This window comes from Rhincodon typus, chromosome 17 (genome assembly GCF_021869965.1).
Source record: "Rhincodon typus isolate 14 chromosome 17, sRhiTyp1.1, whole genome shotgun sequence".
In the NCBI taxonomy this organism is placed as follows: domain Eukaryota; kingdom Metazoa; phylum Chordata; class Chondrichthyes; order Orectolobiformes; family Rhincodontidae; genus Rhincodon; species Rhincodon typus.
In genome coordinates, this window is record NC_063348.1 from 41,406,468 (window position 1) to 41,422,982 (window position 16,515).

Genomic DNA, 16,515 nt, shown 5'->3' on the forward strand with positions numbered 1-16,515 from the left:
CAGAAATGTGACAGTTATGCTTTTGCTCACTTTTTGGAAGAGCTATTTAATTTGTCCACTTCCCTAGCCTTCTGCCTCGCTAGAGCTCTGTAAATGTCTCCTTTTGAAGTCTACATCTAATTTTACCTTTTGACATTAACCAATTGAATTTTGCTTTTGCCACAGTTTTTTTTTAGGCAGGCATTCCACATCATCATAACTTAAAAGAATAATTTCCCCTTTTTTTTGCAAAGGTCTCAAAGTCTGAATTACATGTGAATCACTGTCTAAAGTAACTGGGCTTGAAGCAGTGGGGCCAAAGTGGCAAGTATAACAGGACCACTAGATTGACTATAATGACCTAGTAACACATTATAATGAGTTAATAGGACAATGATTTTCACCAGATTTGAAGCGATTATTGCAGTAAGAATTACAGGCAATCTGTTCAGTTTCACAATAGTTCATAATAGATTCTTAATTTGATGTTAAAATGTGCTACTTTTCTAAAGCAACTATCTAAGATTTTCTAATGAAAATCTTAATTTTATTAAAAATAAATGTTTCTGTTTTTGCATTTCTCATTAAATTTCAAAATAATACATAGCAAAACAACTCTCTCAAAAATAGTATTAATACTACAATTTCTGCAACTTCTAAATCACCCTACCTACAATCGAAATCAGTTTTCATTTCATAGAAATTAGGCTTTTATAATGTTCAGACAGGTTTTATTTAATTGCAAAGTACAGTTCTTGGGATACAGACGTTTCCTGGTGTGTTCTCCATGGTAATGCCTTGACCAACATGAGTCCACTGCGAACCAATCAGAATTATGATGTCTCGTCTCGTGTGGTATAATTTGTTGTTCACTTTGAAATTTAGTATTCTTGCATCTGTCCAGATGAGTGTCAGATAAAAACTTTTTTAACAGAATTTCTCTCTCTTTATTTATCATGATTCAAACTTTTATACTACCAAACAACTATTGTAACCTTGTAAAACTGCTTATTCTCTGATTTATTGTAAATAGTACCACCAGAGATTTGTTGATTTATGGAAATGGATAAAGGCCTTCAGTTCCTATAGCCTGGTTTGGCAGCATTTAAATAGTCAGATAGATGATTCTTTATCCTGCCTTTTACGTAAATTTCCATCTTGGAAGTTTCAATTGACCTAGCATCCAGACTCTCTCGAGGAGATTGTTCCATATGTCCACTATCCTTTTATAAATATCTGTTTTCATATTTTATCAATAAATCACCTAGTCCTAACTTTGAAGATTGTGTGTCCCCTTGTTCTGGGTACTAAACCATCTCCCCCCAGAGGAAACCAGGTGTAGAGCTGAATGAACACAGCAGGCCAAGCAGCATCATAGGAGCAGGAAGCCTGACGGAAATACCTTTTCTTATTGTACTTCGTTGAATATTTTAAACATTGTGATTAGTATTAGAACACCACTCAACCTTGAATGCAAACCTGCCCTTGGATTTTATAAATGTGATGAAATGAATATGCTTTAATTCCTTTGTTTTCTGGTTTATGTACTGAATTGTTAAAACTTTTTGACAGTGATTCTGCAGCTAAAATTATGGTGGAATTGCTAGGCAGCTATACAGAAGACAATGCTTCACAGGCAAGAGTTGATGCTCACAGGTAAAGTCATTTATATTTTCTGCTTTTTCAATTTGCACCACCTAAGTTACCTAAAAAGTTGCCTTTCAAGTAGTTTTGGTTTCTGTAACAAATGTTCTCAAATGCCACCAAATTGTGTGTTGCAAGTTATCAACTGATTGTAGGTTATAGAGTCACACAGCTGGGAAACAGACCCTTTAGTCCAACTAGTCCACACCAATCATGTTTTCAAACTAAACTAGTCCCACCTACCTGCATTTGGTCCATATCCCTCCAAACCTTTCCTGTTCATGTACTTATCCAAATGTCTTTTAAACATTGTAACTGTAGATGCATCCACCATTTCCTCTGGCAGTTCATTTCACATACTAACCACTTCTGTAAAAACAAAAAAAGTTGCCCCCATGTCCTTTTTAAAACTTTCTCCTCTCCCCTTAAAAATATACCCCCTCCACCTTTGCTTCACCTTATCTATGCCCCTCATGACCTTATAAGCCTCTCTGTCACCCCTCAATCTCCTACACTACGGTGAAAGAGTCCCAGCCTATTTTTATAACTCAGCCCTTCCATACCTGGCTACATCCTGGTAAATTTTTTCTGAGCCATCTCTGGTATAATAATATCCTTCCCATAACAAGGTGACCCAGAGCTGCACAGAGTTCTCCAGTAGAGGCCTCACCAATGTCCTGTACAACCGCTACATCATGTCCCAACTTCTATACTGAAAGGTCTGAGCAATGAAGGCAAGCATGCTAAATGGCTTCTTAACCATGCTGCCTACCTGTGATGCAAATTCCAAAGAATTTGGAACCCTTAGGTGTCTCTGTTCTACAACACGACCTAGGGTCCTACCATTAATTGTATAAGTCCTGCCCTTGTTTGTTTCACCAAAATGCAAAACCTCGCATTTATCCAAATTGAATTCCATCTGCCTTCGAGCTGAGTGAAGTATTTTGTAGCAGAAGCAAATATTTTGTTGAATTTCTCTCTGATAGGTGCATTGTAAGAGCATTGAAGGATCAAAACACATTTCTTTTTGACCATCTTCTTGCTTTGAAACCTGTTCGATTTCTGGAAGGGGAGCTCATTCATGATGTGAGTAGTCGAACTATTGCAGATTGGTTACATATTTTATCAGGATGTTCATCATGCACTAGTTTAAGGAGATTTTTGTATTTTGTATTTTTGATTTGTACAAGTTACAAAATGAAGGGAAAAGGTCTGGCTGAACATTTTGCCTGTAAATGGCGTGCGATTCTATCTTTATACGTTTTTCTCATCGACCTGCTCAGATGTTATTAGACACTACGACTACACACGAGCCCCTGGAAAAATAAACCTTTTTTTTTAATCAACCAGTTTATAGATGCTATTACACACTTCTGTAACAGGTGGGACTTGAAAAAAGGGCCCCATAAAATAGTTGTTTTAAATTAATGTCTTCAGAGGTGTTTCTATGCACTACCGGTGCAGGTGGATCTTAAATCCCGGTTTCTTGGGCTCAGAGATAGGAGCGCACAAGAATTGTGGTTCAACTAGGTACGAGAACTAGGTCAAACTGTATTCCATCTTGTGTTCTTTTCTATATAGCCATAGTATGAGAATTAAAATCATTCCATTTATGAGAACCCATTTGTTGTTAAAGTTTGTCTGTTATTTCTGGTGCATTTTCTAAAAGGAAATGTAATCTTTCTTAGTAAGTGGTAATCATAGAGTTGCATTGCTTTAAGATTAATGCAGTGTTCCTTAAATCACTAGTGTTGTATGTGAGCCTGGTAAAGTTTTATATAATGCTTAATACAATACTCTGTCAAGTACAACTGCAACTACTGGATAGATCCCAAACTTTCCTTTGATCTTTTTGTTATAACCCCATGGGAATATTAGAGTCAGGATTACTGGGCATTTGTTCAATTCCCACACAGTACTGAATTTGTATTTTTTTAATGCAGTACATTAAATTATATTTCTCTATACTTGGGTTTTCTACAGTCTGAGTCAAACTTAGTCTACCAACCCTGATAAGTTTTCCTTACAAACATCTGAAGGCTAGTGCCAAAATTGCGAGAGTTGTCTCACAGACAAGCAATGGCCTGACAAGATCATACTCTTGGAATCATTTTTGACCGTCCATGTCCCTAACAACACTATCATCATATTTGAGGTTGTGGGTAGGGCAGACCCATCAAAGATAATGGCACAGTAGGGATGGAATTGCTCAGGGATTCACGGAAATGGAGCCTTTGGTCCAATCAGTCCATGCCGAACGTAATCCCAAACTAAACTAGTCTCACCTGCTTGCTCCTGGCTATATCCCTCCAAATCTTTCCTATTCATGTACTTATCTAAGTGTCTTTTAAATGCAACAATGCCTGCCATCTACCACTTAGAATCATAGAATAATACAGCTATACAGCATGAAAGCTCATTCCACATGCAAACCACCACCTATGTTTAAAAAAAAAAATTGCCCCCATGGTCTTTTTTAAATCTCCCTCCTTTCACCTTCAAAAATGCCTTCTGGACTTGAAATCCCCCATCCTAGGGAAAAGACGCCTGCCATTAACCCTATCTATACTCCTCATGATTTCATAAACCTCTCAAACGTCGCCTCTCAACTTCCTATCTCCAGTGAAGAAAGTCCAGCCTATCTGGCATTTCTTTGTAACTCAAATTTTCCATACCCGGCAACATCCTAGTAAATCTCTTCTGAACCCTCCTTAGCTTAATAACATCTTTCCTATAACCGGGTGACCAGAACTGGACACAGTATTCCAGAAGAAGCCTCACCAATGTCTTGTACAACCTCAATGTGACTTCCCAACTCCTATATCCAAAGGACTAAGCAATGATGGCAAGCGTGCTAAACGCCTTTTTAACCACCCAACCTGTATGATCTATATGTGATACAAACTTGAGCCCTTAGCGTTAATTTACTTGTGAAGTCTTGTGGCATGCCATTGGTTCAAAAGTAGGCAAGAAAGCCTCTTGATGATATTGATTTAGCATGTTATGCTGTTCCCCCCACCCACCAACGCACGCACACGCACACAAAGCTGCCATTTAGAGGAAGTGTTGAGGTTGGCAGAGCTACAGAATGTATTCTGAGTAGCTTGCCAGCACCACTACTGACCAGGCTGACCAAATTCTAAAGGGTATAGCTGCTAGATAGGGTTTGTGGCAAGTGATGAAAAATCCGATGAGAGAAAAACACACTTGACTTTGTTCTCACCAATCTTCTTGCCTCTAATGCACCTGTCCGTGACAATATCAGTGGGAATCACCACCGCACAATCCATCCATTTCCATAATCTCTATCATATTGTGTGGCACTATCACTGTGCTAAATGGGATAAACTCCAGATATAGCAACTCAAGCCCAGGGCATCCATGAGGCACTGTGGCCAATCAACAACAGCAGAATTGTACTCCAAAATCTGTAACTTCATGGCATGACATAACGTAACTCTACCATTACCATGCAGCCAAGGATCAACTATGTTTTAATGAAAGGTGCAGGAGGGTGTGCCAAGACCATCACTAAACAGACCTAACATGATATGTCAGCATGGTTCCTCCGGTGTCATTTGGTCAAAATTCTGGAAGTCCCTACCTTAACTGCATCTTAGGTCCACCTACACAAAATGAATTACAGCAGTTCAAGAAGGCACCTTCTCGAGAGTAATTCATGATGAACAAAAAATGTTAGGTCAGCTATTGAAGCTCACATCCATGAATAAAATTTAAGAAAGCATACTGCACAAAGTTTTTGAAGCAGATTGTCATTTGTGGCATTTGAGAGAATCTAATCTATGCAGGGGGTTTGATGTCTATTTTAATTTGGACTGTAGTGCTCACTTCAAAGCTTGGGCTTCTTGTCATGAATCTTGCATTGATTGTTTCAGCCTATTTCAGATCAGACTGGGGCTACTTGGGTATCGGCTATATGTGATTAGCTTCTTGAGACTTGATGTAGTTTTCCAGCATTTTTTTTGCTTGAAGTTGTGGACTTAGTCACAATACTGTAATATGAGTGCACAGCTTCAAATTTACTCAGTCCCACAAAACAGTGGTTGTACATATTGCCATTCTGAAAGTTGTAGAACGTATTTTCATACCTTTTGCTACCAAATGCATTTAAGAGTAGTGGTGTCAAATGCTGTTTTGAGTCCATAATTTGAAAATTATAATCTCTGTATAAAAATACTACTTCCGATTGCACAGTGTGGAGCAGTGATTGATGAGTAAGTGCTTCATAAGCAGTGCTAAAATTAGGAGGGGGTTTAAAGGGGGAAGGAGGTGTTTTTTTAAAAAAATTGTATTTATTTTTGTTCGTCCAGTGGGTCATGAGGACTTTTGCTCTAAGCTGGAAAATTTATACTTGTTATTACTTTACTTTAAATTGGTATCAAAACAGGTATTTAAATAGGTTTGCGATGACAAATGCAGTGACTTCAGTATTTGGGAATTTGTGAAAAGGATTGTGATCCTGGAACTAATTCTCTGGTCATGTTTCTGTAGCTCAAGGAAGTTTTGTTTCAGAATCTGAGTGGCAGATATTGCAGGGCATGATGCAGGAGGTGAGTTAACTGGACACTTTGTTTTAGAAGGCATTCGCACCCATTAGGTTGAGTAGAACCATATGTCAGTCTGGGATCAAAGGGAGTGTGACTATAGGTAAGGCTGATGAAGGGATTCAGGATGTAACAATGGAGGAACCTCAGCCCTCGACTTTCGCTAAAAGCAGGATGCCATTCAAAAGGGATGAAAGGAATGTGGTAGTGATTGGAAACCATACAGAGGAGGACAGATACAGTTCTCAGCAGCCACAAGCAACTTTTTTTCTCCAAATTAGTTTCTGGTTTAAGTATTAGGCACAGTGTTCAGTGTAAATAAATAAAACATTTTAATTGTGCATCTGATATTTTGTATTTTGTAATTTCACTGTAGAATTTATATTAACCTGATATATCTGTTTCCTTTCAATAGCTCTTGACGATTTTTGTTAGTGGAAAATTAGCAGCGTATGTCAAATTCTACCAGAATAACAAAGACTTCATTGATTCACTAGGTGAGATTTCATTTCTTCAAATTGTAGCAAGAATTCAAGGACAGTTGAAAAGATGCATTTTGTTTTCATCACTAGGTGCTTCAACAAGGGGATTACTTCACTGAAATCTTGCATTTCAAAATCTTTAAACATAAACAACCTCCATCATCAATACAAAGGGATAGAAGTATACACCATTTAGATTAGATTATGTTCTGCAGCAACTTGTCAAGGCTTCTTTGACATCACCTTTCAAACTTGTGATCTCTACTGTCTGGAAGGACAAAGGCGGCAGCAGATGCATGAAAATACCACTACCTACAAGTTACTTTACAACCTCTCAACCACCCTGTCTTATTCCATCACTGCTTGGTTGAAATCTGCAGATCCCTCCCAAACAGTAGTGTACGTGTATTTATACCAAATGGACTGTGGCAATTTAATAATGTGACAATAAATATCGAATTGCATTGCCTATCTTTAGTTGCCCTGAGAATACTGAGAGGGGTTTTCGTATAAACTGCTACATGAAATTTGACCTTTCTGGCTGGCATGCTTGTTTGGATCATTTCAGAGGAAAGTTGAGTCAACCACTTTAGAGTGATGGGATGGCAGGTTTTGTACAATAATGACTATTCTTCGAAAGCACACTCAATTGGTTTCAAACTGTTTTGGGATAGCTTTAGGCCATGAAAAGTGGTATTTTACTAAATTTTCACAATAATTCAATTTCACATTCACTTAGACCTGACTTTAATTTCCCAATTTTTTTAAAAAACTGAAGTTAGATTCTTAAATTGAGATGGTATGATTTGTCTTTGATATTCTACAGAAATTAATCAGGCGTCTGACAATAATGCACAAGGTATGCAGAAGTGCAGTTACCAGATTTGAAATCTAGGTTTCCTCCTTGTTCTTATCTGGATTTGATAAATCAAAAATTCATTGGATCTTATCTAAGTACTTTAGTACATTTCCAGTGTGGGAGAATCACCATGGTTGTACTTCAGTACATACAGCAGTTGGTCACAGAACAGCACTGAGGGAGCCTTTTCAACTGCCCCTAAGTTTCCTGTCTGCTTTGGCTTGAATGCAAGTTGTCATCTCAAAGGTCTGAGGTGGCAAATAGAGGTTATAAATATATGCTCAACAATAAATTATTAAAACTTCTCAAATGCTGGCCAACTGCCTTAGTTACTGAAATTTATTAAATAAATTTGATTATGGATTAGTACTTTTAAAACGGCTATTTTTTTTTTCTTGTTTACTTTTTGCATTAAGGTGAAACCCAAATTGCTGCTTTTGCACCGTGGCAACTTATGAAAAAATAATTTTCCAAAGATGAAGGAATAAACCTTTGCATTGATTTAACACTGTCATTGTCTTGCTCTTATGAAGCAGCAGGGCTTGAGTTTGTGATTCCTAATCTCTTTTTTTTTGGGAAGTGTTGAGCAAAAACGACAAGGAATTTCACAAGAACATAGAAAATGGGAGCAGGAGTGGGCAATTCAGTTCATCAAACCTGCCTGTCAAACAACAAGAGCATGGCTGATTTGCCCTAGGCCTCGACCGCTCTTTCATGCTCATCATAGCCCTCCATTCCCTAAAAACTCAAAAACTTAATCACAGGCCCTTCAAATACTTTTATGATCTGGCCTCTACAACTCTGGAGTAGAGAATTTCAGACCTTTACTTTCTGGGAGAAGAAATTCCTTCACATTCTCCATTTTAAACAAGTGTCTTCCTCTTTTGTAACTATGTCCTCTAATCTTGGATGTTACAATTCTTCAGAACTCCAGTGAATAATAGTCTAACGCCTTTAGTTCATCTTGCTGAATCAACTCCTTTATTCCAGAAATCAGCTAAGTTAACCTGTACTGTAGTAATAAGAGTTCCTTATTTTTAAACTCTAAACCCTAGCAATGAAAGACGAAGTTCCATTTGTCTCCTTAATAACTTGCTGCACATGAAAGCTAACCTTTTGTGCTTTATCGACAAGAACACCAAAATCCCTCTGAGCTTCACATTTTTTATAGTCTGTCTCCTTTTCAGTAATAGTCTACCTTTTGATTCTTCCTACCAAAGTACATGATTTCACACTTCCCTACATTAAACTCAATCTGTAGGTTTTTGCCCACTATCTATATCCCCTTTGCAGATTCTCTATATCCTCATCAGAACATGATCTCCCACCTATTTTTGTGCCATCAGCAAATTTAGATACCTTACTCTCGTAAATAATTGAGGTCCAAGGCCAGGTCCTTGTGGCATTCCACTGGTTGCGTCTTTCCAGCCTGAAAAAGACCCATTAATCCCGACTTTGAATTCTCTTTGCTAACCAGTTTACGATCTATGCTAATACATTACCAGTATAATGATTTCTAATCTTGTGCAATAACCTGATTTGAATCTTTTCTGGAAATTGAAGTCTACATCTACCAGTTCCCCTGTATCAACTCATATCCTCAAAGAACTCTAGCAAATTTGTCAAACATGACTTCCCTTTCATAAAACCATGTTGACTCTTTTAAGCTTTTCTAAATATCCTGATGTTTCTTCCTTAATAACTGACTCCAGCATTTTCCTAATGACAGATGTTAGCCAACTAGCCTACAGTTTCCTGCTTTCTGTCTCCCTCCCTTCTTGTACAGGGGTGTCACATGAGCAGTTTTTCCATCTGCTGGTACCCTTCCAGAATCCAGTCAGTTCTGGAATAATTTGACCAATGCCTCCACTACCTTTGCAGCCACTTCATTTAAAACTATTAGATGCGGGCCATAACATCTGGGTGATTTGTCCACCTTCAGCCCCATTGTTTGTCAATATTTTCCCCCTTTCGGTAAAGACTGTCGCCTTTCCTCTCATTGGCACCTTGCTTATCTATATTATTTAAAAGTGGGGAAGTTAGAGGGTTGCTTTCTACTCTGAAATTGTTGGTTTGAAATCAGAAGATGCCTTGGAATGTGGTAATTTCTTAAAATTTGCATCACATATAGACAGGATGTTTAAAAAGGCGTTTGGCACACTTGCCTTCATTGCTCGGTCCTTTGAATAAAGGAGTTGGGATGTTGAGGTTGTACAGCCTCTTCTGGAATATTCTATCCAGTTCTGGTTGCCCAGTTATAGGAAGAATATTATCAAGCTGGAGAGGGTTCAGAAGAGATTTACCAGGATGTTGCCGGGTTATGGAAGGTTTGAGGCTGTATAGGGAAAGGCTGGATACGCTGAGACTTTTTTCACTAGAGCGTAGGAAGTTTGAGAGGTGCCTTGATAGGAGTTTATAAAATAATGAGGCATAAATAGAGTTGATGGTAGTTGTCTTTCTCCCTAAGATGGGGAATTTCAAGACTAGAGGGCACATTTTTAAAGTGAGAAGAGATTTAAAATGTCATGAGGCATATTTTTTACACAGGGTGGTTCTCGTGTGGAATGAACTTCCTGAGGAAGTGGTAGATGCAGGTACAGTTACAACTACAAAAAGACATTTGGATGGATATCTGAATAGGAAAGGTTTGGAAGGATATGGGCCAGGAGCAAGCAGGTGGGACTAGTGTAGTTTGGGATTATGTTTGGCATGGACTCGTTGGATTAAAGGATCTGTTTCTGTGCTGTTTGACTCAATGATTCTGACTCTAAAGTAAGTGTGGGTAGTGGAGTGGGCAGTTAGACTGGCGAGTCATACCTAGGGTCATGGATGCAAGGTAAGAAATAAGTCACTTAGGAGTAGGATGAAGAGAAATTTCTTCACTCGGATCTGAATCTTTGGAATTTTTTTATCTAGAGGCCTGTGAATGCTCAGCTTTTAGTATATTCACAAATCAGATGGGTAGTTTTTTGGATAGGAACGGAATCAAGTGATTGGGCAGAGAAGTGGAATGAAAATAGATGATCAGCTGTGATTACATTGGATGGTAGAGCAGACTTGTGCACTTCTCGTGTTCGCGATCGTGAAGGTCTATTGGATCTTCTCTAAGTTTGATGTGAGGTGGTATATTGTGCTCTGATAATGCTGCATAAAGTAGCATAATGCATAGAATTGTGGTTTAATGTCACAGCTTATCTAGTTCAGATTTTTTTAGCCACGTTATTTGTATCAATTCACTACTGTATTTTTAAATATCACTTGAAAACTCTTACAATGTTTTTAGTTATCAAAAAAGTTGGGCATTTTCAAGGGGCTAGTCTACCAGTACAGATACCCATTGGTCATTAAGATCAGTCTTTGTTAAAAGGTAATTTTGTTTGTGAGGTGAAATTATACCCATCAGTGTCCCTTGACCTGCAGATTCTCATTATGCAGCAGTTTGGGAGGATCATTGTTTTTAGCACTAACCTTCTGACCTTTAAAACCATCAATGGCAGCATTTAATGTGCTGACTCTGTGGTTTCTGTTTATTTAGAAAGTGTTTACATCCGCATATCACCAAGTGCTATACCTGAGAGGGATCTGATTAAATGTACATATAACTTCCGGAGCAATAATCATGGGAATGTAGAAAAGATGAGCTCAATGCATAGCTACAGAAAGCTGTTCAAGTTTCATCATTGTCTCCTTCATGAACTAGATAATCTGCTTCATTGCTTAAGGTGGGGAGTGTTGGTGTCAGCAATCTCCTTATTTACGCCCAGCAGGAAGGAGTGGTAATTAACACTTCAGCACTCCCACAGTGCTGTGTAATTGACTGTTTAAAAGGTGCAGTGATTTTGAGTGTCTTATTTGTATTAAGATGTGATTTTCATATGGCATTTATTTTTTGATGGCAAGGCTTAACAAATGCAGAAATTGCTTAGTGATGCAGAATACTTTATTGCTGCATTAGGATTTTGACATAACAGTAATAAGTAAATCTATTTGGCAGAAAATTAGATGCTTTTAAAGCATGGTATCTGCTATCACTTTACACAGATCATGCTTGGAAATTAGTCTCACAGAAAGTAAGCTATGTTTTGTAAGAACATTTTAAGAATATTGGTCAGGAATTCAAATATTTTTTGAGGGTTCCTTGAGAAAAAATGTGTATCTTAATTTTGTCGAGAGCTACTTACCGTTTTTTTGCTAGCTACTCATTTGATTTTAAGGGTGGAAGCTTTCAGCGATGCAAGTGCACATTTCAGAATCCATTGATGTGAAAATGTGGGCTGACACAAGGGTCCAGAATAAAATTGAGCATCAACAGTTAAGCAATATACTATTTTAGAAGTGTCCTTTTTAGCTAAGTTCCAGTGCATTCATTGTACACATTCAAAGTTGCGTGCAGTTACCTCAACTTTTTTCTTAACTGAACCCTGAACACCCAGTGCTTCCCAAACCATATTTCTGTGCACATGCACGTTGCTCTCTTTCCTCCAATTGTAGGCTGTTTGTTGCATATGTTATTTACGCTTAACTGTGAACTGTTGATGGTTCATGCTGATGCTCCCTCTCTCTCTGGTTTTTGCTGAGGATTCATGGGTTACAGAAGTTGAATTTAACTTGCCATTCAAAGTGCTGCTTCCCCACAGAAGAATGGGAGTGGATAGTGCATGTGCACTATCTGAAACTTCAAATGGTGGGTTTCTATATGGGATTTTCTCTCGCTCCTTTCCAGAGATGCCTGGAAAATACTGATTTAAATGTATTTAAGTGCAGGCATCTCTGTTTGCTGTTGGATACAATAAACTTTTTCATTTGAAGAGATACATGAAAAGCAGGTGGAAAAACATGCAAAGTGAAACTGAGCACAGGTATGGCATTGTAGCTCATGGTTCAAAATAGCCAAAGTCCTGATTTATAGATCAGTACCATATGCCACTAGCTTTTTAATCTATGGGTAGAGCATTTGAGTGAATCTCTAGACCAACCCCTTTTGGCACCTTAGGCTGGCATGTTTCCTGCCTATTGCATAGGACCTCCATTTACTTCCTGCCGTTTGTCTTTCTGTTGTCCCTCTGTTCCTGAGTAACATTGCTGTTGGCTGTTCATGTTTGACCTTATGCATTATTTTGATGGAGCTGCACAGAACACCGTTGCTCCTGTGAATTTTGCTGGTGTGATCATTTTATGTACAATTCATACTTGTAAAATGGGCAGCAAATGATCCTGTGATCCTCTATACTCCTGAGTCCTGGACAGACTAGAGTAAAACCCCTAAAGCAGTGGAGATGAAGCATTAGTAGTGCTTTCGCAGAATCCTCTAAGTCCAGTGAAGCGCAGTCCAACAGCATCCTATCCCATTCCAACTTGCCCAGCATCAATACTAATACCATCCTGGGCTGGCTCCAGTGTCACAATGATGCCACCTGCAAACTGGAGGAGCAGCACCTCCTATTCTGCTTCGGGAGCCTACAGCCCACCTATCTGCTCCTCCCACCTCACTGACCAATCCCCACCACTCCCTACATGCACTCACCTATCACCATCCCAGCTAACTACCCCAGCTCCACCCGTATTTATTTCTGAGCTCCCTTCCCCCTCTCCATTTCTGAAGAAGGGTCCTGACCCGAAACATAAATTTTCCTGCTCTTCTGCTGCCTGGCTTGCTGTGTTCCACCAGCTCCACACTGTGTTATTTCTGACTCCAGCATCTGCAGTCCTTTATGTGCCTGATGCTAGACTTGTGAAGTAGCTGCTCTGCTCAGAATTCTGTCTCAATAGGAGATCCCAGGACAGTGGAAATACTTTAGGGGTGTCCTCATGGCATCCCTGATGAGGTCAAACAAAGCTGCTGACTTATGGAGAAATCTTGCTTGTGACTGACCAAAATAAAGGTTTATTCAGGGAAGGTGTCATACACTGAGACTTCAGACATGTGCACAGGAGAAGTTGAGGTACTCGTGGAGGCATAAAGACCTCCCACAAACTATCTGCTCAGGCATTTAAGTGTCACATTTTCTGCATGTAGCAGAGTCTGAAGATTGCACATTGTTTCAAAGCCTATTGAGTCTGAGAGGAAGCAAATCATCCTTGATCCTGTGGGATTGCCAAAGAAAACAAAAATTCGGCAGGCTGGGTATACAGATTTCAAGGACTTGTGTCAAATTAAAAATGTTTTAAGTGGGATAATGGTGGTCTGCTGACTGATTATTGGGCAGTAGTTATCAGCAAAACCGCATGTATTACATATTGTCTTCTCACCCAGCAAACATCTACAATCCTTTTTTAAAACTTTATGCTCTTGTATGAGCAGAGTGAATCAGATAAGTAGCTATACAGACAGCAAAAGATGTATCCTTGAACTGCTGTTATTCTTCTAGGTTTCATTTCCACAATGAACATCCTGTGGGAAATACCTGATTGACGAATATGACTTGTGAGGCTCTTTGCCTGACACGAATCTGGGCAGTTGCTTTTCTTCATTTCCTTGTATTAGAACCTTCCTGTAGTTTCATGCAAATGTTTCATTGGGCATTTAGCACACACAAGGGGTTAAATGAAGGAAAGCTCAGGTTAGTCCTGATTATGCATCACCTTTTAGTTCTTGTTACCTTGCTCTGATTAAATCTAACATACTGGAGATTTACTGTTCTGAATTAATTAGCATTGTACAATATTTTTACTGTCCATAACGAAAGGACAGCATGATATTTATGGATCACTAATGCATTTTAAGTGCAAGATGGAGTCTCCAACAGGTGGCATGCTTCCTGAAGTCATAATTTGCCTTATATTGATGTTGACAAGATAGGCCAGTTTCTTCTGTCAACTGCTTTGCCCTAACACATGTAGCCTTTCAATAAACCTATTCTCTTCACGACCACCCTGCTTAAAGTTCATCAGTATTTCATTTGCATTTGTTAATTAGGAGTATGTGCTAAATGATTTTTGTGTAATTTTCCATTAAGTTGTATTAGCTGTAGTTTTGCCCTAGTGTACCTCATTCAAGTGAATTATGTTTTTCACTGTTATGTTGCCATTATGAGGCAAAGTTAATTAAAATTTGAGCGCTAGCTGTAATACTATTCAAGATTTGCTTACAATTCTATGAAGAAATGTTTGGATGTTACTCCCTGATCATTTCATGTTCTATGGCCTTATTGCACAATCATTGATTTTGTAACAATATTGAATGTGTAATGTAGTTCAATAAATTCTTATATACCTTTAAACTTTGAATTGGTGCTATTGTGGGTGTAATTGTTGGCCTGATGTTTGCTTTATTATATCAGAAGTTTAGTCAAATTGATTTCAAATAACAACACTTCATATGGTTCAAAACTATCCACTTAACTTGTCAAATTTATGCAATTATCCACATTGGAAATACTGCATACTAAAAATCCCCCAAAGTTGTAGCAATGAAATGCTGGGAACACACCTTAACTAATTTCATTGGTTGCAGGACTTTCTCATGAACAGAACACAGCAAAGATGAGACTGTTAACTTTGATGGGAATGGCAGTGGACAACAAGGAGATTTCTTTTGACACTCTTCAACAGGAACTTCAGATTGCTGAAGACGATGTTGAAGCATTTGTCATAGATGGTAAGCAAAGTGAGCAGATCTCACTAATTTACAAATAAATATGTCTCATCAGATTGGGGGAGCTACAAATTTAAAATGAATAAAGCATAATAATCTAGGGATGTTGAATGTAGTGCATGCTGCTTTTCCTTTGGACTCTGTAGTTTTGTTACCATTATGATATTTGGTATTTGGGGGAGCTGCTTGGTAATAAAATGTGGAACTTGCCACTTTGAGTAAAGGAAATTAAACATATTTTTCCAATCAAGTCATTCCCTGCCTGGCCTATTCTCTCCTTGATTTTCTTGCAGTCAAGATACATGAGACTATTTAAGGGAAGGGTGAATCTGTCTGTCTTGAGGGGAAGATAAACTGGTTAGGAGCGGTTAATTTCCAAGCAAAGCAAACATACGTGGCAGATCACTTTTGAAACAGCATGGATGTCTGTGGAGATGTTTCCAAACTGGACAGTTCTGATGTTTGTCAGAAGAGAGGCTTGCAAAACTATATAAATATCTGTTCAAGTCTTCAAAGATCACAGCAGCATTGTTGAAACTAGAACAGTAGCATTACATTTAAAAAATGCTGCAGTAATTTTCTTTCAAATGTTATTTTATGTGCTAACATTAGATATCTGAAAAGGGAAAAAAAATGAGTCTGCAGCTTTTAAAACAAATGATAAATAATGTGTACTTAAGAATTTACCAATTCCTGGTTAAAAATTGTAATGCTCCAGTAAATCATTTAATAGTAATTAAGCAAACTAACTAGATGTCAAAAGGTCCTTGTCATTGTTAAATTGATGACAGTTGACTTGGGAGTCTATAGTGAACATCTTATAAGAAAGAACAAAGGATGTAAGTATATTAAAAATACACCATTTAACTGTCTTAACCTTGTGCTTCACAGAAGTATTCTATGCTTAGATCCTAAATTTGTCTTTTTGTGAGGGTAGACAGTCTGTGTAGTTTTAATTGTCCATTTTATGTGCCATCATAAATACAGGATGTTTTAGTAGAGACGAGGTTGCACAAATAGACAAAATGTTGCTTTCAATAAGTTGACAAGGGGTTTGCAAAATCCTTTATCCCAATTTCAAGTTGTTTTCCTATTCTTGCACCTCTGTTTTGGTGAATGCCTTATTTCCAAAGAAGTTATATTACTGTATACAAATTAATTGTGATGTTTAACATACGTCCTTAGAAAGCAATGTAAGCCTGTTTTTGACCTGTAAAACTTAGCATTATGTTTCTATTACATTTATGTTTGTGTATGCTGTTTAACGAGTGAAAGAAAAAGGCGATCACCTTTCAAGTCCAAAGAATGAATTATAATTTTTATGAATTATATTATTTGTGCGTTTGAGCAATTCTTCACCAGTGTTTGTAAAGAATTCAATTGGGTATCTCT

General features: G+C 38.1%; 1 protein-coding gene across 1 annotated transcript in view; it reads left to right on the top strand.

Annotated features, from left to right (window-relative positions):
• eif3m (eukaryotic translation initiation factor 3, subunit M) overlaps positions 1 to 16,515 on the top strand; it is a 45,482-nt gene that overhangs the window by 25,264 nt on the left and 3,703 nt on the right. The window contains exons 6-9 of the mRNA XM_020512261.2: positions 1,552 to 1,635; positions 2,610 to 2,709; positions 6,604 to 6,685; positions 14,983 to 15,126. Of these exons, the coding sequence (XP_020367850.2) occupies positions 1,552 to 1,635; positions 2,610 to 2,709; positions 6,604 to 6,685; positions 14,983 to 15,126 (410 nt within the window). The remainder of the gene's footprint in view (positions 1 to 1,551; positions 1,636 to 2,609; positions 2,710 to 6,603; positions 6,686 to 14,982; positions 15,127 to 16,515) is intronic.